The sequence below is a fragment of the Meriones unguiculatus genome, chromosome 9, assembly GCF_030254825.1.
Source record: "Meriones unguiculatus strain TT.TT164.6M chromosome 9, Bangor_MerUng_6.1, whole genome shotgun sequence".
Classification (NCBI taxonomy): Eukaryota; Metazoa; Chordata; class Mammalia; order Rodentia; family Muridae; genus Meriones; species Meriones unguiculatus.
Genome location: NC_083357.1, coordinates 75,451,689 through 75,475,951, shown reverse-complemented (window position 1 = coordinate 75,475,951; position 24,263 = coordinate 75,451,689). Strand labels below are relative to the sequence as shown.

The 24,263-nt window shown below is 40.2% G+C and overlaps 1 protein-coding gene across 1 annotated transcript in view; it reads right to left on the bottom strand.

Moving 5' to 3' along the window:
- Nucleotides 1-24,263, bottom strand: part of Vwa8 (von Willebrand factor A domain containing 8) — a 332,841-nt gene that overhangs the window by 111,615 nt on the left and 196,963 nt on the right. The window contains exons 22-26 of the mRNA XM_060391483.1: nt 22,248-22,323; nt 20,379-20,514; nt 18,321-18,440; nt 14,868-15,073; nt 12,655-12,806 (exon numbers count right to left, since the gene is read on the bottom strand). Coding sequence (XP_060247466.1) covers nt 12,655-12,806; nt 14,868-15,073; nt 18,321-18,440; nt 20,379-20,514; nt 22,248-22,323 — 690 coding nt within the window. The remainder of the gene's footprint in view (nt 1-12,654; nt 12,807-14,867; nt 15,074-18,320; nt 18,441-20,378; nt 20,515-22,247; nt 22,324-24,263) is intronic.

The following is a 24,263-nucleotide window of genomic DNA, read 5'->3' as shown; positions in this document are numbered from 1 at the left end:
AGAAGTGCAGTCATCTTACTTCACGAGATGGAAAGATTTGGGTAAAGCTGCTATTTTTGGCTGGCACTTCCTAATACACCTCCTGCTCTCAGGGTCACTGAGACCCTGCCTTCCTGGAGCCAAAGCAGATGCTGACAGCTTGAGCCACACTCTCTGGCTCTCTCCCTCCTCAAAGATGCTGCCAAGCTACAGCAGCCTTAAACTCTCAGGGGATCTGACACTCTCATACAGACACACTGGCACTCAAAACACCAATGCACATAAAATTAAAAAAAATAAATTATAAGAAAAACTTTCCTTCATCTTTCTTCAAGTTCCACTGGGAAGAAAATGCTTTCCCTTCCTCTGTCATCTGTTCTACTTACTACATCTTAGCAGTTTCAAATCCCGTGTTCTTTTCTTTCCTAATCATCTCTGAGAACGCCTGGGCATGAAGCTCCAGCCATCTTCACTGGGAGTGTAGAAACTTCCTGATTGTCCCACAGGAAAGACTCACGGAGGGACAACCCTACTGAGAATGAAGCCCACCGAAAGTAACATTGCCAATAGCACGTGTTTCTGATTTATTCATTGAATAGGGTATAGGCTTTATTCAATTAGGAAGAGTTCATTTAGGGTCCACTGACTTGCCACCTCACTCTCTCAATGCTGTCCTTTCTTTTCCATTGCCACGTATAACTAGGTCGCCCTTCATTAACGAAGGCATTCCTGCAGCTGCTTCCGAATGAGATGTTCTATGCTCAGGTTCACGGCCAACCAGTCTGATCATGTTCAGAAGTTGAAGAGAGCCCTTTTCTGCCATAACTTACTACTGGCTCTTCTGTCTTGGGTCACCACCCTGCATCCCATCACTTCGCCCTGTCACTCACACACACTCTGCAGCAGCTGTGTGAGAAATAAAATGTGATTTTAAAACCTATTAAATTTCTCTGCTTGAGTTGTTCTCCCCGCCTGCATGTATCCAAGAACACAGAATAACACTGCATAGCTTCAACTTCCTTACCCTCATGGACTCGCCTGAAGGGCACACGCCTTTTCCCACTGATATGTAGACACCTACAACACAACACACAGCACTCGTTCCTTGACTACTTTCTCGGTGACCTGTGACCTCCTTGAAGACAATATTGAGTCCTCTTCACTTTGGAAGCTCCTGCTCCCACATACCCCCATTCCGCACCCCCACGCAAAGCTTGGAAAGTGTCTGTTAAATGAGGGAATAGAGGGATACATTAAGGCTACCACTATTTTGACCTGTTTGTTTTCTCTTCTCAGAGGCAGATTTCAATTGACAAATCTTCCCCAGTGTTCTGAAGAGATGTCTCAACATTTCCTTCATTTGGAAGAATTTCAGCAAAGGATGCAGTCCACTTGCAATCAAATGTGAAAGGGGCTACAACAGGCTTTTTTTTGTAAAATATTTGTATCTGGCCAGGTGACAGGCCTTTATAAAGCCTCACTTACAAAGCTTAAAGGATTAAAGGTAATTATGTAACACTACTTAAGATGCATACATCTCAGAATTTCTCTGGAGTCTGGTCACATTTAACTCTTTCCCCCATTCCAATAAAGGAATCAAAACTGCAGCTTTTTTTTAATAGTATAGCAAGAGAATATAAAGCAAAGTCCTTGGAAATGTGACTGGTAAAAGTGCTGAGAGAATAAGTGACAGTCAGCGCTCTGCCATGACTGCAGTCTTCACCAACACCCCCCACCCCCACCCCACTCCACCCCAGCTCGGGAATACCACAGAAGAAGAGGTGAAAAGAATAGAAAAGTTAAAAGACATGGAAGAGTGCTGTACAATGCTGTCTTCTGGACATGCCATGGCTTTTGTACCCATGAAACTGTAGCTATGGTTACCTGCACAATATCAAGACAGCTGAAACACCAGCGTGGATGGGGTAGGAACCCACAAAGCCTCACCCCTACCTGAGGAGCAATTAGCAGCAGACAGCAGCTGAGGGGTGGAGGGAGGAATTCTTCTCTAGCTACTGGTAGGTTGCCCATATTCCAGTGGCTGGTTTCACATTTATAAATAGACGGATAACACTGACTGGATTTATTAGGTTGTTCAAAAAGAAGAGGGACAGCTGGATGTAGGGCCTTCAATATCAGCAGCTGAGTAGCACAGACAGGCACATCTCTCTGAGTCTGAAGCCAGCCTTTTTACACAGTGAGTTCCAGGCTTTCCAGGGCTAAATGGGGAGACCCTGTCTCATAGGGATGTATGAGGTCAGAAGGGGCATGTATTAGAGGGACTTGGGGGTGCTTAAGGAGGACACAAGGACAGATATGCTCATTTCATTGTATATATGCATGATGTTCTCAAGGAATGAAAACTTTTAGACTTCCTACATCCAACTTCTCTACCAAGCCAGGTCCTCCACATCCTTTTCTAAGGTCTGGAAGAAAATAGAAAAAAAATTCTATAATTCATATGGAACCACAAAAGGCTCCAGATAGCAAAAACAATCTTGAGAAAAAAAGAACAATACTGGAATGATTACCATTCCTGATCACAGATATATTACAGAACCACAGTAATAAAAACACTGGCACAAAAACAGACATGTAGACCAATGGAACAAAATTAAAGATCCAAACATGAGTACAGATAGTTACAGCCATTTAATATTTGACAAAGATGCCAAAAATAACCACTGAAAACCAAAGTACCTTCAAAAACTGGTATTGGAAAAACTGCATGTCCGCATGCAGAAGAATGAAATTAAGACCTGTATCTATCACTTTGCACAAAACCTAACTCCAAGTGAATAAAAAACCTTAATGCGAATGTGAAACCTGAACCAATGAAACTGCTGGAAGAAAACAGGCAGTAGCCCTGACATAGATGAGGGAATGGGCTTCCTGAGTAGGACTCGTTTGCCCAAGAATGAAGGCCAACAACTGCCAGTGGGCTTCATGAACCTAAGCAGCACCTGCACAGCTAAGGAAACAATCTGGAAACAGGAAGTCCACAGAACGGAAGGAAGTCTTTGTTGGCTATACATCTGACAGAGTATTAACATCTAACATAAAAAGGGGTAAAAAACAAAAACAACAAATCAAGCAGTCGATTCATTCAAAATAGAAAAATGTGCCTGGGATTTGAACAAAGAAATCTCAAAAGGGGGGGAGGGACAAAGGCCAAGAAATATCTCAAAAAAATTTTCATTGTCCTTAGCAATTAGGGAAATTTCTTTGAACAACTTTGAAATTTCATCTTATCCCAGTCAGAATGGCAGAGATCAATTAAAAAAAAAAAGAACAACAATGACAAAAATGAACAAATGGTGGAAGGATTTGGGGAAAAGGGAACACTCATTCACTGTTGCTAGTTCCATTCCCTGGCCCAACTACTCTGAAAATCAGTTAGGAAATCCTCAAAAACCTAAAAATAAATCTACCATGTGACCTGTTACACCATCCCTTGCATACACCCTAAGGACCTGACATCCTGCTTTACAGATACTTGCTCAGCTCATTACTTCTCTTTTCCCAATAGCTATGAAATGGCAACAACCTAAATGTCCTTCAGCTGATGAATGGATAACGAAAACATGATACCTCTACACTATAGAATACTGTTCAACAGTCAAGACACTAAAATCATGAAATTGGATGGTAAATACATAGAACTAGAAAAGATCACATTGAATGAGATAATCCAGACTCAGAAAGACAAATGCTGAACCTTCTTTCTTATTTGAAGCTTTTCTTTTCAGCTCCAAATCCTCAGATAGATGCTTAATTCTCACCCCTCATCATTGCATCAGATTGGGACCATTACAGAAAACCACACCAACCAAAATGAATTATTGTGGAGCCCAGTGCCTATGGGTGAACACACAGCATAATACCTGCAGCACAGAAATCAGTGGTCAGTGCAGAAAGAGAGGGCGAAACAGTAAGAGCCAGAGAAACAGGGAGGTTGCTATGAGACTGTCTTCTAGAAATGCCAGAAGCTTTGGCTACTGAGTCTCACCAACATGACTGCCTAAACATTTGCTGAACAAGACATGCTAACATGGATGGGGGAAAGTTCATGAGGCCTCGACCCTACACGAAGAACTACAGGCAGCTAAGGAATGCCTAGGGTGGGAGAAAGTCTTCCCCAGGGAAGAGCACACCAATTGGTTACCCAATACCAAATGACCAGCCCTGAAAACATATATACAAGTAACGTGTGGATTGAGCAGATTGTATTTATGTATTCTGGAATATATAATATTGTATAAAATATACATTATATATATTATACATATAGCAATTAAAGAAAAAAAAAAAGAGGCCATGAATTTGAATGACAGAAGGGAGGGTAGGGAGGTTGGAAAAAGGAAAAGGAAGGAGCAAATCATAAATTACAATCTCAAAATAATTTTTTAAAGTTAAGCCATCATGTAAGACCTTATACTTTCTGAAAACTAAAAACTCTCCTATGGTGAGGTGTGGTGGTGCACACCTTTAATCTCAGCACTTGAGAAGGCAAAGGCAGAGAGATCACTGTGAATTCTAGGTCAGCTTGGTCTACAAAGCAAGTCCAGAACAGCCAAGGCTACAGAGAGAAATCCTGTCTCAAACAACCAAAAACAAAACAAACAAACAAAAAACCCCACAAACAAAACCCCACAAACAAACCAAAAAACCAAACCAAACCTAACCAACTCTTCTATGGAGTGAAAACAGACACAGAGGGCAGAGATGCTTATATTAGAACTCCATTGTCAATACTGTGATCTTATTTTTAAAACACTCCTTCCCCCTCCCCCAAATAAACCTATTCTTATATAAAAGAAACATATTACCTAATACTTTGTGGAAAGAAAAGGGACTCAAAACTGTAGGCAGAGAACGGTTTCCTCAAAGGAGATAAACAGTGAGTTAACAGTCATTCTAACTCTTAAGTAGAAAGCAAACTACTGCAAAAGCAGACATGGCTGGGATGCTCTTTCTGATGCTTCTGGGACTTTCAAGACTCCGCCGCTGCTCTGTTAGAGAAACAGCACTTGCTGTTGCTAGCTCAACTACACAGAATAAGTCTTCAAAGCAGAAAATCAATTTCAGACAGCCTTTCAAAGGGAACCAATATCCTATCAAAGAAAAACTTCAAAGGAAATGGAGCTGTCTGTCAGCAGGTACATACACCTGGCTCTGCTCTGCAAAGCGAAATAAACACCAAACACAATCCAGAAGTGCACACCACAATGGCACACAGACGGCTTTGTGACAGGACACTTTGAGCAAGCTTTCCTGGAAGCATTGCTAATATCTGCTAGAGTGGGAAAGTGACCTATGGTGACTGATCCAGAGCAAAGAGTTTCTGCCCTTCAGTTTCCCATTTAATTAGGGATAGCAAATCATAAAACTCGGACTTGGATGACTCAGAAAGATTACTTCATTTAGTGCTCCCTGTTTGAGTAACCTCAAGTATCTCCCCAAAGAAGTCTGCCCAGAACCCAAGCGGCAGAAGCTTTCCTGGGTAGTCCCCGGCCCACACAGGCGCTCCCGGCCTCAAGAGAGAGGCTACCTCTCTGAGCTGCAATGACTTAGAAACAAGTCATAGAGGCAGAGATGATAGGCAGTGATGTAGACTGACCAGTTAAAGATGACTACTTTACTAATTGTAGCTTTGAAGACAGAGTACCGAGGAATGGATTCTATGTTGAGGAAACTTTTGTCTTCATTTTGAAGAATTGGTGGGCTTGGCCAGTTAAAAAAAAAATCCTGACCTAAGGGAATTTGATGGTATCTTATTGAAAGGGCGCTTTTATTTACTTCTAGAAGTGATGACAAACAACATGAAGTTGATTAAAATATATTAATTCATATGCACATATATCTTGGAATACATTCCAGAGTGAACGGAAATAGATTCTGAAAGGCAAGTATAAAATTTCCAAAATCTCTGAAATCTTGATAACCAAAGGATACTGAGAAGTAGACAGGGTGTGTTTGAATGCCCTATCCTGCTATTTATTAGCTACATAAATTCTCACATTACTTAAGGAACTGAGCCCTGGTTCCTTAATGTGTGAGACAAATTCCACACGCATGCACACTACGTAGCTTGAGGGAGTTGAGATTGGCAATGTTCTTAGGAAATGTGGTCAGGAGTTGAAAGATACCTACTGCTATCATTTTTGATGCTTTAAAGATGAGTGGTATGGGGTTGGGGTGGGGCAGCTCAGTGGTAGACCTTATGCCTTGCATGCAAGAGGCCCTGGGTTCAGGCTCTGGGTGGTGGATGAGGGTTGGGGGGGGATTCTGTGTGTCCTCAGTTGACATGTCTATGTCAATGCAGACTGATCCCAAACCTACTGAAACACCACAGAGGGCCTGGCTGGCTTGGTCTCTCCTCTGCCACAGACCAATGTGTCAGTACTCTGTCCTCAGAGGAGGTGATGTAGTTTGACCAACGTTTTATACAACAGAAGCGAAAGTCCCCCAAAATAACAATTTCTAAACAGACCTTTACTTAACTTTTAAAACAAAAAAACCAAAATGAAAAATTTTAGTGTTAACAGAGTAGATGCTTTAAAAACAAAATATAAATATATATCACATACATATTATATATATTTTCTAAAACTAAAACAGTACATAAAGCCATGCTCAAATCAAAGGTAGCTACCATGGCATTTTAAATTGTTTAAAGTGTAGAGCATCAAAAACTCCTAATAAAACCATGGATTAATATGCTCCTGTAACTCACCAACTCAAAGTTATATTATTTTGCTTAAAAGAGATCTTATAATATTTTAAATAAAGCATTTGAAAGTAGTAGGAGAATGCCTAGCAACAAGGCATCTGAATGGTCACTGAAAGGCTCTAATAGGGCTTCTTCAGCAGCCATGGGCACTTCTAAAGTGTAGTCACACAGAACAGTCATTTTTAGATGTGCAGGCTGTCTAGTGAGAACATTTGTGTATGTCTGGAAGCAAAAATGACATTTAGCCATAAGCAAAAAGTCACAAAGGACTGATATAACTGGCTTTCTTTTTCTTTGGAGAGTCTCTCGCATTTCCTACAAATCTGTTCATTGTGGTTGGAATGAGTATCTTAAGCTTAAAAGCCAAGGGAAGGAAATGAAGAAAAAGGAGGGAAATATTATACATAATTAAATCTCTCAATTTAGTTATTTTTATTTTTTAATTTTTTTTCAAGGCAGGAATTCTCTTTGTAGCCTTGGCTATTCTGGACTCACTTTGTAGACCAGGCTGGTCTTGAACTCACAGAGATCTGCCTGCTTCTGCCTCCCCAGGTGCTGGAATTACAGGCCTGCACCACCGTGGCCAGGTGTTATTTTTATTTTTCAACAAAGACACTTGAGAATGAAGTGTTTTAGAAGGAATATCTTTTAGGAGCATGTGTACTCCTAAGAGAAAAGCCTCAGAGAGATTAAAAATGACTGGAAACAATGATGGCTCAGTAACATGACACAGCATATGTGATTATAGAAGGTCCCATGGGTGCAGTTATTTCTGGGTGCTGGTGAAACAGCTCAGTTGGCAGAATGCTTCCCTGTATGGCATAGACCATGCAAGGCGACACATGCTCATGGCCCAGAGTAGGCCAGCCTGGGATACAAGAAAACAAGGTTCAAGCAGCTATTTCTATAGGGCAAAATTAAGGCGGTCTCTGATTTTATTTGTCTACAAACTAGTAAGAGGAAAAGTGGCTTTACAATAAGTGAAGAGGCATGGAAAGAGAAACTGAATCAAGGGCAATGAATCTGGATCAAAGAGAGTGACCACTAAGGTTTCAAGGTTGTGTATCACAGGTAGGGCAAGAAGCAGAAGCTAGGTCTGGGAGCTGGGGTAACCTGTTTATGCTTTTCACAATGACCATGGCCATCTTGTGTTCTGAGTCAGGAGAGAGAGAAGATCAGAGATTATCGTTCAGGGTTTTATTCTAAGATCTTCCATCATGTCATGAACAGAAAAAAACTTATGAGTATATGCCTGTGTGTACATAGTACAAGAATATGAAACTTGGACAATGGTGATTTCCCAGTTGAATACTTGAAATTCATGTTTCTTTGCTTTTACTTTGTAAGATCCTTTTTTTAACAAACAAACAAAAATAAATAATTTTCAGCCTCTAATAACTATTTTTTTCATATTATCATTACAGTTGAAACATACACAGCATGCAGGCGCAGGCAGACACTCTCACACACACAGACAGCAACCCCGTCCCTGTTCTAAGAGTCTCTGTCTCAAGTTCCTTATCTACAAATGCAATTTTGTGCATAGTATGTGGATATATGCGTATGTGTGTATAATAGGCTTATTATGAAAATTACTTTTAAATCGTGTAGAAAAAACTGCCTAGAGGAGTACATGGCATCCAGTTATCTACAATTATCTGTGGCCACCATCTAATATCCCATTATCATTATCACATTAGCATGACAATAAAAAGGCTATACTCATTGCATTCTACAGTATTTGAATTTTATTTTAGATTTGTGAAATGGCAGTTCTTTCATTTTAATTACTCTTACGTATAAAATAATGTGTGTCATTTAAAATGGAGGTTGAAAAATGGACTCCCTCCTTCATTTAAAAATGTCTCCACCATGAGAAATACCATAAATTATCTAAAAATAGACCTTTAATTTGAAAGCATTGATATGGTAGCAGACTATTTACTCTTAAAAGGGACTTCGGAGTAAGAGCTCAGTTGAGGAACAAACAAGCAATCTATGCTTAGAAAATGTGTAACTATATGCATAGGTACCTATGTTTATAGCAGATGGTATGGAATGTCTTTGGATGTTTAGAACTAATTCTGTCATGTATGTAATACATTGTATACATATATAATTAAGTAGCAACACATACACATAACACATAAAAACAATGGTAATTAAAACTAAGGCATTTAGTTTTAATCCAAATACTCCCATGTCTGCACATGACCCTAAAGCACTCAAATTTGTATGGTTCCATATGGCACACACCCCTGATTACCCTTAACTAACTGTTTCACTGTAGAACAAATAAAATAATGAAATTTAAATTCCCTATGAAGCATATTTCTGTTTTGAAGAAATTTTCCCAATGTGACTGATTTGATCATATTTATCATTTCTTTGACATGTCATTTCTCATGTATTAGAAACTGCAAAAGAGACAGATAAAACCAAAACAAAACCATGCTGAGAAGGTCACAGTGGAAAGGGGTAAGGGCAAATGGAAGTCTGAGCATCAGTCCTAACCCAATGCCAGGATCTGGGAATGTGTTTGTGGATCAAGAAAAAGGGCTATTTGTGACTATTGTGACCAGAACAAACAAAATGTAATGAAACAAGACAAAAAAAAAAAAAAAAAAAAAACCCCAAGCTAAACCTAACAGGTTTGTAAAGTTTTATTAAGCAAGGCAGTTAAATTCTTCTTATCACACTAGTCTTACAAAAGCTGTACAGAGAGGCCTGGATATAAAGACTCTGTACTATTTAAGAGGAAAAAAAAAAAAAAAGGAGGGAGACAGCACTTTTCTTTTGAGTATTTCACCATTTCACCACAGGGCACTAAGTAACAAAGCTTTTTTTTTCTTTGTTTCTGTTTTTAGATAGGTTCTTACTATGCAGTCTTGGCTGTCCTAGAACTCATGTATAGATAGGGTTGGCCTTGAACTGAGAGATCTACATGCCTCTGCTTCCCACGTGCTGCTATTAAATGTCTGGCTTGACAACACCACTCTTAAACATACCATCTGTCTTCTGATTTGGATTGAGGAAGGAAGACAGCTGTGGCTGGGTGTCAATACCATGTAAAAACCTTCCTCTGCTCCAGCATCTGTCTCTTTTGAGCTATATGAGAAGGTGGCTAAAGTATCTTCCCACCCTCATCTTCAGTGTAGCTATGACCACCTTGTTTAAACTCAGTGTGACTTTAGCTCCCATCCAATCAGGATGATGGTTAATTACATAACAAGAGAATTAACAGGTTATAACAGGAAAGTTTATTCATGGAAAAAAGATACTAAAGTATTCGGAGCATTTTTACCCTTCTACCTTAAAAGTGGAAATACAATGCCTTCAGAAGTCTATGCAACTGGAGAAGCGCTGTATTGACCAAGGCTAGCTTTCATGTGAAGGTCTGACAACAGAGCTGGGGACTTAGATATTTGAATATTTGCATGTACATACAATATAGAGATGAGGCCCTAATACAAACATTAATTTTCTTTACACATAATTTATTCACATGGCCTAGACCGTTTTAGACATTTGTGGTACATCTGTGTGCCACAGATGTACAAATGAAGCTTGCCATTTAAGTTCAGGTGTGCACTGTTTCCATGTCAGTATCTTTAGTGTTTGAAATGGGGTCTCTCAACACACAGTGTCCACTTTCTCTGCCTCCCGAGTGCTGGGATTAAAGGTGTGGGCCACCATGCCTGTCTGTGGCATTATTTTGACACTCACAAGTCTCAGATTTGGGATTTTCAGATTGGGATGCTCAATGTGTATTACTTGTTACAAAGTTTCTGTTTGCTTTTGCAGACAAGAGAAATAGTAATATATGCTAGAGGGCAAAGGCTGTTAGACAAGCAGAAGGCCTAGTGATGAGCTGTGTGAGGATAAGCGTGTATTGCAGCCTGGACCAGTCTGAAGTCAGATCTCTTTTTGCAGCTGCTACCAATACTTCCTCTTCCATTCTCAAAAATGCCCTGATTTGAATAGCAAATTCTGTTCTTACGTTTTCAATAATAAAACCCTCTCACTTTTCCCAGCATGGATCCCATGCAGCTAAGAAACTTCTCCAAATTCAAATGCCTGAAGTGAGACTCGGAGCTCTCCCAGGGCAGCTGTGTCAGATCTACGCATGCAGGATGACTAGATGACAGACTACTGAATTCCCAGCCATTATCTTGCTGACTGTATCACTTGTCTTCTCAAGCATAAGGCTGGTAACCTGAAAGGAACAGTCTTCTGGCACCCATGGGTTTTATGGAAGGACCCAAAAAACATCACCACCGCCACTGACCTACTGAAGTCAGTGCAATTTACAGATAAAAACCCCTCTTTGAATGACCATGCAAAATATACACAATACAGTCACCTCTACCCCAGAAAGATTGACTTTCTCTCCACATCTGCTCTCAGCTTATATTCAGCTCTATGCAGTGGTGGATGGCTGGCTGCTTCTACCCCAACCTTAAGGTCACGTTCAACCCTCTTGTTTCCAGGCCTCCACTCGGGCGCACCACACATAACAGTCGCTTCCCTGGCAGTTTTGAATAGGCTGTGCCAAGAGCTGCAGTTTACAACAAGCATGACAACAAGGAAGCCAAACCACTATTCTGCCTTCCTTCCAAGAGGAACCTGCCAACAGTTTTCTTACAATTGATGCGGCAAACTAATGAATGTTTTAATCTTTAGATTATACACAAACATTAAGAAATTAGCTGTAATTCACAAGCCTACTTTCCACAGAGCTAGAATCCTAATTGCATACACTTGTTAACAGTGATAAAACCATCGCATCTCCAAGTGAGAGATAAGCATTTGTAAGAGAGATATTAAAAGTGTTAGTGACAGAAGCATCCCCGAATATAGGAGATGTTACACCCAATAAATTAATTTGTTCAAAAATGCCCATAAGGACTGCTAACCAATCACTAAAGTAATATTGTATATAAAAATGCAAGCATAAGCAATTGACTCCCACTCGTACTTCTTGAAAGAAAATTACTCATCAATAAGACAAATCAGTACATTCAGAATGTCTAGCGTAACACGATCTTGTGCTTTTATCACAGAAGGGAAATATTTGTTTCTCTTTGAGAAATTTTTGGTATGTTAGTAATTTGTTTTTCTTGGCTTTTATTATGATGTTTTTATAATGATTTCAAAGAATGATAATATGTATACTTAGGAAAATATATACTGCCAAACTAATGACTGACTTAAACTTAACCTCATTCTTTATCGTGCCTCCCATAAGAGAAGAAGGTCTATCTAGTAATTTTCTTTAAGAATTGTAATTGTTTTATGTGAATTTATGATCATCTACATTTTGTAGACAAAGATGGCATAAGATGCATTATCACTGACATCATTTTTCAGTTAATAAACTCTGCCAATTACCTTCTGGTCAACAACATATTTGGTTTCAGCATATAAAAGGTGTGCTAGGAATATCATTTTTCTCACTACCTCTCTCATCTATAGAGTTAAAATAAGTACCTTCTGATCTTCATTAATCTGCTCAGTTAAGAAGCCTATCATAAAAACAGTTATACGGTGACTGAAGTCAGAGCAGTTTGGTGAAGGAACATCACTCTGTGAAATTTTCACATCTGTACATTGATTCGCATTGGATTATGAAATAACCAGACCCACAGTCGTTCAACAAAAGGACAGAGACTGATAAGGAAACAAATATTTCCCTTTATTTGAGTGTGTTACAGCTACTGTGGGATGTTCATAATAACTGAAATCCTTAATTTATAGGACTATACCCGACGCTACCTAGCTGAGAACCAGCCAGCAGACAGTAGCACCTGAAGAACACTACTCATGGAGGGTTTCCCATACCAGCTCAGCTTAGTAGTGTCTCCAGTAGATTAGAAACCATCAGCTTCTAAGAGTCAGAAGAATAATGCTCAAGACTAGTTATCAACAGTGGGTTTCCTTACTCCTTTGCCAGCTGCACATTTGTAGGCTTTGCTCCGATGGGGATCCCATATTTGTGCAAAGTGTTCATTAAAATCTCCCTCATGTCGCTGTTGTAGGAATCAAAGTCAAATACATTCCGAACCACACTGGCGAGACCTTCGGTGGGAAATTTCTGTGTAGAAAAAAAATTTCCTCATTATACATGAGATAAAGCATACAACATTAAAGAGGTCTATAAAGCTGACAGAACAACAGTGTGCTAATGAGCTTCAGCACAAATGCACTGTGTTTGATAGCAGGACAGAAGTACACACACACACACACTCAGGTTTAGCAGTGACTGAGACAGCTTATTTTTCTTTTGAGATATACAACAGAAATGGTGGAGGCGCAGCTCTTCCTCTCAGGTGTCAGGACCTGCTTAGATCCTTTGTTGGCTTCTTAAACCTACTTACTGTTGCACTATTCACAACTGCCAAGACACGAAATGAACTAGATGCCCACAGAGAGACGAATGAATTAATATGGGGCGTGTACATATATCAGGATTTTATGCAGCTACAAAAAAAAAAAATGCAGGAAAATGCATGAAACTGGAGATCATGTGACATGATGGAAGCCAGAAGCAGAGAGACATGCATTCTGTGTTTTCTCTCATATGTGAAATCTATTTTGAAAAAACACACAGAGGACATGAGAGTGGAAGGGGGATAATAGGTGACAAGGAAGAGGTTTAATATGGCAAGAAAGCAGGGGGAACAAGTGGGTGGAATGGAATCAGTTTGAGGAGAAGAGGAACAACTGGGAAGGGCAGTAAGGGAGGATGGAACAGAGCAAACACCATGCCGTATATGCACAAGTGTCTCATAATAAAGCCCAAACAACTTAAACATACCAGCTAAATAAAATGTTGAATGTTAGCACACATGTCTAGAAAATTCACAGTCTATGAATGAGGGAAGGAAGAAATTAAGTATAGGAAGTGGAGAATGGTGGCTGCCTTCTGCTCTCTAGAGCATGGAAGTAAAGAACGCACGAGCCAGCACAGCTAGACATATACTGATAGTTTCTGCACTGACTGTTTTCATTGTCTTTTGGTGCTAGCACCCAAGCTGGTATCCTAGACTTAGCAAGACCTCATACACAGAATAAGTTCTCCTTTTCCTTCCCATATAATTATATATCTATTATATATATAATATTATATATTATATATAAAACATATACATATAAAATTATATAATAAACATATTTAATATAATAAAATATTTTTCAAATCAGTTCTCAGACTTCAGGATAGAACGTGATATTCCTGTATGTGTATATGTTGTAGTGTAATTAAAGCATGTGAACTGACCTCTTTGTCACTTTGTGAATTATCTTTAAATAGGGGTAATTATTTAAAATTTGCTTTCTTAGCAGCTTTGAAATGACTGCTCCATTATTATTAATTGCTCTTCAGTCACTGTACTGTGTAATAGCATGTCTTCCTCTGCAACTGAAGCTTTTCTCCATTTAAAATCTCTCTCCCTTTTACCTTCCAGCAACCTATTTTTTCAGTAAGGTTTTCTTGGAGGGTTAGACACAGAAGAGAGAATTCAAGAGTCATAAGGCTGTGGGGATTGGCTGGGGATCATTATTTGCTATACAGAGTTTACATGTTCTTTTCTTTATCAAGTGGACTATACACTGTATACAACCACAGAAACTTTATTCTCTTGACCATTTATCTTATTCTGACAAATGTTGCATTAGTATATTATCAGTTAGCTCTTGTTCTGCTTTTTTCCTTCATGTCACTTGTAATATTTCCTACCCAGATATCATATGCTGGTTGTAAAAAGCCAAACAATGGAAACATTTCTTTGTTGTTTAATTTCTCTCTCTCTCTCTCTCTCTCTCACACACATACACACACACACACACACACACACACACACACGTACACACGCATACATGCAGCCCACGTATCAAAAACCAAACCAAACCAAAACCAGTCCATCAAATTTTTTTATCTGATTGGTAATAACCACGGCACAAAACCTTGCCAAGGCCAACTCAAAGACTAACGTGAGAATGCCTGTTGGTCTTCCAGATTTACTACCTGCATTGTGCATCCTTCACATCAGGCTGCCTGGCTGACCAATCACAGAACGGAGACATCAGTTATAGACTGTACAGTCTAGAAGACACAATGGTTTTCCTAGACACCTGCGCACAGGTGTCTACTCACCTGTAAATGCTTGACAATGTTGACAACTTCTCTGGTAGAATAAGGATAGTTGATAACCCCTTGGTCAGCCAAGTTCCTCAGCTCCCCAAAGGCTGCCACAAGCTTCTCAAGGACGGGTTCAGGCACACTTGGGCCATACTGCTTGAGCATCTCAAGCTCCGAATGGGGCTTGGGGTTGTCAATGGCATGACAGCTAAAAATGTCCCCTACAGAAAAGCAGGAGAAGAATAATATCCAGTAAGCAATCAATTCATTGTAATGGTGCAGAGCAAACTGCAGTGCTGGTTTAAAAAGCTAGGAGCTGCTCAGAAAATCCCAGAAAGCCCATTTAACAACAGGACTATCCAGAGAAAAAAGAAAATGCCTGAACCAGAAGAAAACTAAATGGTGTGTGCTTTCTTCTGCATGAGTTTATTTCTATTAAAAGGTATGTGATACCTGAATACATGCTTCTTGGGAGATATTAAAACCTGCTGGGGCAGACTCCTTTTTCCTTTGCAAAACACTCAGTTGTAATGTGTCAGCCTAGACCAGCAGCAACAAGACCTTATTTTGATTTAGGAACCATTTAGATAAACAGTTATTGTTTGTGTGCATATGTCAGAGTGCCTGTGTATATTTAAAAGTAACAAAACAGACAGCATCAGAACTTTAAGCTTCATCTCACAGACTGACATTTTCAAATATAAACATGCAGGGTAGCTTTGGTTTTTTTTTTTTTTTCATTGAAAATGAAAGTTATCCTCAATGTAAAAATGTACTTGGTCCCCCTACCATGCAGTCATCAAATAATTACTAAACATCTTCCAAACACTAAGTACAGCCCTGGGTAAGATAGATCAATGATTTAGAAAGCTTCCATCCCTGTGGAGTTTACCTTCTGTTACAGGGAGATAAGCTGGTATGGTACATGACAGTACAAGTGATTGTGAGAGTGGGCTTCACCGAGGAGGTGAAGCCTGAGAAAATGAGGCTATGTGGAAGAACATTCTAGGTGGCTGGTACAGCCAAAGCAAGTATATGTGGCATACAGAAGGGTGAGGCAGGAGAGTTGGAGAGACAGGATGTAAGAAACATCACATAGGATATTAGAAATCTCAGCATTTTGGGAGCACCGACTATTGATTTTTAAAAAAGTGTTTTGAAATAGGGTCTGACATTAACCCAGGCTCACCATGAACTCCCAAACCTCTGGTCATCTCCTGGTGCTGGTGTGCAGCACAAAGTGCTCAGTTTTTTTAACTGACATGAAATCGTGCAGGCTAACTTATTGGGCAAAAAAGAAAGGTAAAACATTCACAGATCATGACAACAGGAAAGAGTGGAAGCAAGAAACCCATTAATTAGTGTATTATTATTATTATTATTACAAATAATCCGAAGCAAGAAACCCATTAATTAGTGTATTATTATTATTATTACAAATAATCCGAAGCAAGAAACCCATTAATTGGCCTATTATTATTACAAATAGTCAAGGTGAGAGAGGGTGGTGGCTCCAACTAAAGTGATGGCCAGTGTTGGTGATGCTGAGATAATTTGAAACCTATTTTAAGAGCCAGTAAGATTTCGTGGTAGGTGAGAAAGAAGGGAAAGAAAAGTCAAGAAAGATTTTGCTGTCAAGAAGGATGGAGTTATTATCTTAAATCAAGGGATTAAGAAGAAAAAAAAATCCATTCAACAATTCAATTTCATACTGTGGAAATACTAGATCCAAAGTAAGGTGCTAATAACAGGCAAGTTGGAAATAAGTGTGTTCAACAGGGAACTGGAGAGCCTGGCTGGAGAGAAATTCATGGCAATAACAATCATTTAATTGGTACTGTAATATGACATACTTTGATTTTGCCAAGGGAATGAATGTAGATAGACAAAACGTTAGAACATTCTAGGAAGGAGTCAATGAAGAAACTGAGAAAGAATGGTCAACAGTGTGGGAAGAAGCCCAGAAAGCACTTGAGGAAGGACCAGAAGTCAGGTAAGGAGAGGACAGTGAAAGTTGTACTAAGTGCTGTTGATGATAAAACACAGCCAGGGTACCCATCCTGGGTTTAGTCATGGCGATGGCTTAGTCAAGAATTGCTTCTGTGGGGTCATTCAGGAAAAGATGTGATTAGAACAGACTTGAGAAGAGTGAACAAGAAATAGAGATTGGAACTGCAACTTCTGAACAAAAACAACGTTCAGAGTTTTACTACAAAGCAAGCAGAACAAATAATAGCAGTTGGCAATAAATAAATAAATAAATAAATAAATAAATAGAGATCCTGTTTCAAACAAAACAAAACAAAACAAAACAAAAACTTTAAGGTGCCAAGAGGCCAGGGATTCAGAAGACCCAAGACTGGGGGAGGGACCGTGGAGCAGGGACATGGAGGAAGTAGGGAAGTGGAGTGGGAAGGGGAAGAGGATGGAAAAGAGGGGGAGGTTGGAGTGGGTGACAAGGAACAAAGAGACAATCAGCTGGGAATGAGAGTGACTACATGGTACATGGCAATGGCAGACCAAGAAGGAAGAGACAATGAGCACCCTTGCAGGCCTTAGAATGAATGTGAGAGCTATGAAGAACCTGGGCCTGGAGAGAACTTATACCTTGTTATATAGAGAAAACTACAGGCTTGCTCTGGAGTGCTCACATGAGCACATTTGTAAGAGCAGCAGTAATGCAAGAATCTGAAATAAAAACTGCAGAAACAACATGAGTGACTGTATAGTATACACCAGTCCCTTCTCAAATATATAGACTACCATCCTTTCCATGCCTAGTGTTTCAATTAATGTTCTGGCAACTGATTTTCATTTCAGCATGCTGGTGTTACTTATATTTCTCTTCATAGTGGCATATTACTCTATTGGGTAGATATGGAAGAATTTCTTTATCTAGTCTCCTCTGGAGGGACAGTGGGTTGGTTTCATTCTAGTTACACAAAATGTACTGACTGCCCTTGAACTAAAATGGTTATGTCGGTAAACTGCTGGAACAAATCCCTTATATGAAATGGCCAGATCATGATCCTAATAAGAACATGGGCCTGCTTTGTACTATGTATGAGATTCCAAAATAGAGGAATACTCCTTTACGGATTATGATGATGATGATGACACTGAATCTCCTAGAACCTCTCAGTATGAACCAGACTCCGAACAGCTGGCCTCAGTCTTTTTCTTTAGAGGAAGTGATAGAAGTAGTCACTAACAGCCAATCATTATGGAGTATTAAACACTGGTGACGTACAGTACAACTGCTTAAGAAGAAAGGTGCTAAGTCAGTCTGGTACACACAGCCCAGCTCCTCCACTCATTAGCTAAGCGATCACAGAAAATGCCCTGTGAGTGTCAAAAGCTCTCTTTCCCCCAGGTGGTCAAAATGAGACACATCCACGGTTGAGTAATAGTGGCCACGACAGCATTGCTGTTGAAATGATTAGCTATTTTCACAGTAGCTGTTTTTACCTAAAGTTCCAAAGAAGTCATTGCCCAAGAAAGGGAAGCCAGGCCTGTTGGCCAGAACCACCATCCTGAAGTCAGGATGAATCACAATAGCGTTTTCTCTTCCATCCACATTAGCAGCATCTGAAAAACAAAATGGGTCCTTTGTGAGACTTAGCTCAAACAGCTTCAGGTGTTCCTGATTCAAACCTCATCTACAAGGCTGTGCTAGAGCAAATGAGCAGTATCAACGAGGCACTGGTTCAACTCCCAGGAAAGAAAGCCACTTAAAAATCACACTTGAGTTTGAAAATTATTATGTTCTTCTACTTCTACGCTAGCCTTCAAAATCACAGGAGAAGACACAGAGGGCCAGATACAGCCAGGCTTGGTCACAGCTTGGTGTCTTCCCTCTTGCTACACCAGCTTTGTGGTGCTATCATGTCCAGAGCAAAGGAGCAGGCTAAGGTCTGACCCTTGAGAGGCTCAGGGATCCTGTTAAGGGACAATACTTCAGGCTGAGGCTCATTCTCATTTTTCATAAACTGTGAGAGTGGAATGACAGAATGCTGTTACTGGTGCTAAGTAGGGGCCTGGCTACAACATCAGAGAGCAGCATATCTATGGCACTGACCATCCTAACAGAGCGCTCTGCCATACTGATTTTAACAGTACTGGCTGTCTATTTTCTGTGGTTATACATTTTTCAAGTGTTTCAGGAGACAAAAACTGAAATCAACATCTTGCATTATATTTGCCAAACTTAAGTTGCCTTGCAGCTAAATTTACTTGCACTGGCTAGGTTTTGTTTTGTTTTGTTGGTCAGCTTGACACAAGGTGGAGTCACCTGGGAAGAGGCAAGTCTGTGCAGCATTTTCTCCCTTAGTGATTGATGTGGGAAGGCCCAGCCCACTGTGGGGAATGTCACCCCTACTCACGGGGTCCTGGGATATATAAAAAAGCAAAAGAAGAAGGCTCTGAGGAACAAAACAGTCTGCACTGTTCCTCCATGATTTCTATCTCAGCTCCTGCCTCCAGATTTCTGCTTTGAGTTCCTGCCCTGACTTCCCACAGTGATGGAGCATTGTAAGCAGTAAGCTATAAGCTGAAATAAATCTTTTCTTCCAAAGCTGCTTGAGTTTATGCTGTTTTATCACAGCAATAGAAATCCTAACTAAGACAAGACTGATGAGATTTTCTTTTCTTTTTTTTTTTGTTAGTAAATACTGGAAAAAGAATGTGTGTTTGGGGAGGAAGACAAGAAAATCCAAAGCAGAGAATATACCTCTTCCTGAGTGAGATATACATACAGACATATATACACAAAAATGTACATATACATACAAACATACACGTTAAATAAAACTTCCAATTATTTTTCAAATGTATACAGCATTTTGCCTGCATGTATGTATTCCATGTGTGCCTGCTGCCAATGGAAGTCAGAAAACATCATTGGATTCCCTGGAACTAGAGTTACAGATAGTTGTGAGCCAACATGGGGGTGCTTGGAATGGAATCTGGAGTCTCTAGAAGAGCAGCAAGTACTCTTAACCACCGAGCCATCTCTCCAGCTCACATTGGTGATTTTTAACTAAGCCAATAATAAAATATGTTTTATGAGCAAGAGAAACAGCCCAGAGTTTCTAAGATTTCTAGATATCAATTCAATAATAGAATCAAGATTGACATTTTCAGAGTAGAACAGTATAAAGCCAATTTGTCTTACTTGTACTATTGAAATTTTCAAAGACTGATTATAGAAAAGGGAAACTAAGCTGGATACATCTGTAATCCCAGCATGCAGGAGGCAGACCGATCTCTGTGAATTGGAGGCCAGCCTGGTCTACAAAGTGAGGCTAGGGCAGCTAAGGCTACACAGAGAAACGCTGTCTCAAAACAAAACAAAACAAAACAAACAAAAAGAAAAACTGGGGGCTGGGGGTGTAGGTTGGTGACAGAGCATGCAATTCCATGATTGAAGCTCCAATTCTACTCAGCACCAAACAAACAAAACAACCAAACAAAACACACTAAAGATGCAAAAACATAATAAGGATAATTTTGCTTTTTAGTACTCACGTGCAACAATACGTCTTCCATCTGCTAGAATCATTTCTCCATTTTCTACTAGAGTTTTCAAAATACAGGTGACATTTGTTGGGGCTTTGTCTGCCTCATCTACTACTAGAATGTGACCCAACTTTACTGCTTTAACCTTTGAAGAAAGAAAATTTATCATAAGCAACAAAAGAACTGAAGTAAGCACTATTAAAAAGCTCATCTCTCACTGCTTTGGTTTTTCCAAGCTGGTTGTAAGTTACAGGAACATGACCACATAGAACCATCATAGAGTCACTAAAACATAACAGCAATTTCTGCATTTTCCACTGTGTTAGAGTCATTCCCAACAACAGTTCACATCCTAGAATAGGGGGGACTTAAAGGAATATGACAAGTAGATGAAGTGCCACAGAAGATGGGAGGAGTTAGACACAACAGCCACTGTGTGTTTTAGAAAACTTGAATCTTCAAATACTATTATAGTTTAATAGATCAGAAGAGGCAGGTTTTCATGGCAAAGTGAATCAATGGTCAAACTGCATTTGTGGAGGAGTGAACATGGAGAGCCTACGTTGTCTGTAGGATAGTAAATGGAAGAAAAGGCGCAGGAAGGGAGGCTGGGTTTCTGCTGCTAAGGAATAGGTTGCCAGACTAGGAAATATGCACTTTACCTCACCACATAATGAGACCTAAGTCCCCATGTTTGAGTTCTGACATTACAAACGGGGCACTGGGCTACTCAACTTGGCAGAATACACAGAATAGACTTAGTGTGGAAAACTGAAGTGGGTATGGAAAAACATAGGGGGAAAGTATTAGACTGGTCCTGTGGAGAGGCGCAGTCTATAGATGGTTTGCATTGGAAGGGAGAAAAGGGATGTAAGCACACGAGGTCTTGGGTAACCATGTAAACGGTGCCATGAGGAGAAAAATGGAAGCTGAAAATAGGACTTACCTCTTACCTTGCCATGCTTCTCCTCATGCTTTTAAGCAGGCAGGCAGGAGATACTCTATACATTTCAACATGAATCTAAAATTTCTTTCTAAAATATACATAAAACCCATAATGTAGTGGACCATATCATAAATTATTCTGACGGCACAGTGTTAACTAATGATTTTCAGGAAGCGTAAGTTGATAAAGGACGCTTCCTTTCTTTTCTTTCTTTTTTTTTTTTTTTTGAGACTGGGCTTCTCTGTGTAGCTCTGGTTGTTCTGGAACTCACTCTGTAGACCAGGCTGGCCTCAAACTCAAGAGATAGACCCGCCTCTGCCTCCTCAGTGCTGGGACTAACGGTGTGCAACACCACCTCCCCTCTAGGATGCTTCCTTTCATCACAATATTTCATACTGTATTCTCAAAGACTTGATACAGACTTTAAAAATAAATTTATGATAAAAATAAACTAAATTAAAGAAAGAAAAGATGTGATGTCTACCTCCCAACATATCTGTGTTCAGAGAAGGGTTTGCTCAACCGTGGGGACTTGATCACGAAGGACAGATCACGAAGTCCCCAGCCTTGGGCCTGGCCCACAGCAGCTCTACTCTGGCTGCCTGAAAAGCTCTGTGGCCAGGCTTAGACTTGAATCTGGAGTGGGGGCTGGCTCCTCTCAGCTTCCCAAGGCACTGAGTTAATGTTCCGTTAGTTTAGAACAGCAGCAGAATTAAAAAAAAATCTCAGAAAATAAGTAGAGAATTCGTGTCAGTCCATGAATCGCTCACTCAGGAGAGCGAGCTCAGTAAGAGAATATGTTATTTTCCCAATAATTTCCTTTCATCCATGTGATACATGTATGTGCTCCAATCAGACAGTTAACCCAGTTCATTTTCATTAACTGTAAAATGAAAGCACACTTCAGAACACTTTATCGCTGGCTTACTGACCAGAGGTGAGTCTTCATACACAATCAGTCCATCTTTAACCGAGGGCTGAAGAGTCAGAGCCTGCACCGTGGTGTCCCTACAGTCAAACCAAACACGCCACAGTCAGTGGGGAAATAAACTGGAGTCTGAGCATGAATAAATAAATCAATGAGTAAGTCTTTACATTTCTTCATCATCCCGATTTTCCCAAGGAAAAAACAAAGTAATGAATAAAAGTGCAGTCAGCAACAGCATTCTGTTGACAATGTAAATCTTACGGGTTTAGAAATTAATATAGTTGCCAAATCAGTCTCTCCCTCTGTCCCCGCAACTTTATTTGTAGTGGTTTCACCACTCAAAAGAATCTCCTGAGGATGATTAGACTACTCAAAGATGTTTATACAATACATAGTGTAAAGAACCCTTGTGTGATTACGCTTGCTACCCACCCAGTCTGCCGTCCAGGACAGCGCCCCGACTATCATGCGACTTGAAGAACACAATTACTCCAAGACTTGGAGATGAAATCCAGGGCCTTGGACCATGTTATTTTTTATTTGAAGATACTCTTTACCATTTATCCAGCTTTTCTTTAAGTCAGGGTCTTGAAAAGTGTCAACCGTGGCTTATCTATGTTCTGAGCCTCTTTTCTGATGAGCTGTGAAGTTCCCGTCACCTGTTGGTATTTTTGCCAAACCTGGGTGCGGCATTGCAAGCAATTCTATGTGTTTACTTTCTATGCACACTTCATTTTTAAAAATGAAAAACCCTATGGCCAGCCTGACTCCACAATGGGATCAGGCAAAATAAAATATATTTTAGCATACAAAGTTACCTTTCAAAAGACCCTAATACTTATTCAAAATAAACAACGAAGCTCCAGCTGTACAGTCTTGAGCACCTACTGTGTTTAAGGCTCTGCCTGTACTGTAAACGTCACACCTTGACTCTGTACTTTCCTACAAAATGAAAAATTCTCAATGTGCATATCAGAGGTAAGGTACGGTCCTGAGGATCTTTGAGTTTGTCTTAGACTTTAAGTTTGTCTTAGAAAGCACAGTGATATCAGCAAGGTACACTGGAGGCTGTCTAGCAATAGCACTCAAAATTGATGGTTTATGTCCATCTTTTTTTTTTCAATTTTAATTTTTTTCTTCTTCACTATTTATTCATTATATACCCTGATTGAAGCCCCCTCTCTTAAATCCCCTAGGCCCACCCTTCCTCCCTCTTCCCCCATCCCCTTCTTCTAGTCCACTGAAAGGGGAAGTTCTCCACTATTGCCATCTGCCCATAGCTTGTTAAGTATCATCAGGAATGCCTGGATCCTCTTCCTCCATGGCTTGGCAAGGCTGCATCACCAGGGGGGAGTGATCAAAGAGCAGTCAACTGAGTTCATGACAGAGGCAGCCCTTGCTCCCCTCACTCAGAGATCCTCATGGAGACTGAGCTGTCAATCGGCCACATCTGAGCAGGGAGTCTAGGTCCTCTCCATGCAAGATCTTCTGTTGCTGCATCAGTCTCTGCAGAACCCCTTGGGCTCAGATCTTTTAGTTTTGTTGGTCTCCTTATAGTGCTCCTATCCCCACCCGCCATGCACCTCTAATCCCAACCCTCTCTTCCTCCATAAGACTCCCTGCACTCTACCTAAAGACTGGCTGTGAGTCTCAGCATCTGCTTCAATCCCCTGTTGGGTGCATCATTTCAGAGGACCCTTTATAGTAGACTCCGATCCTGTTTCCTCTCTTCCACCGCTTCTGGTGTCTATCCTGTTTGCCACTCTGAATGAGATTTAAGCATCCTCCCTACGTTCATCTTTTTTTCCAGGTGAGCTCACTTTAGATTTCCTGTTGCACTGGGTAACTCTTCCCCAAGTCTCCATGTACCCAGGGCTGGAAGAGATACATGGGTAATAAAATCACGAATCTGGACAGTTTCTAGACTTCCTGTCTCATTTCACCTTGTTAGGAAGAATTCTCTAATTTGAGAGGTGATGGGTTTCTTGAATTAACCCCTTGGGTCCAGCCCATCACTATT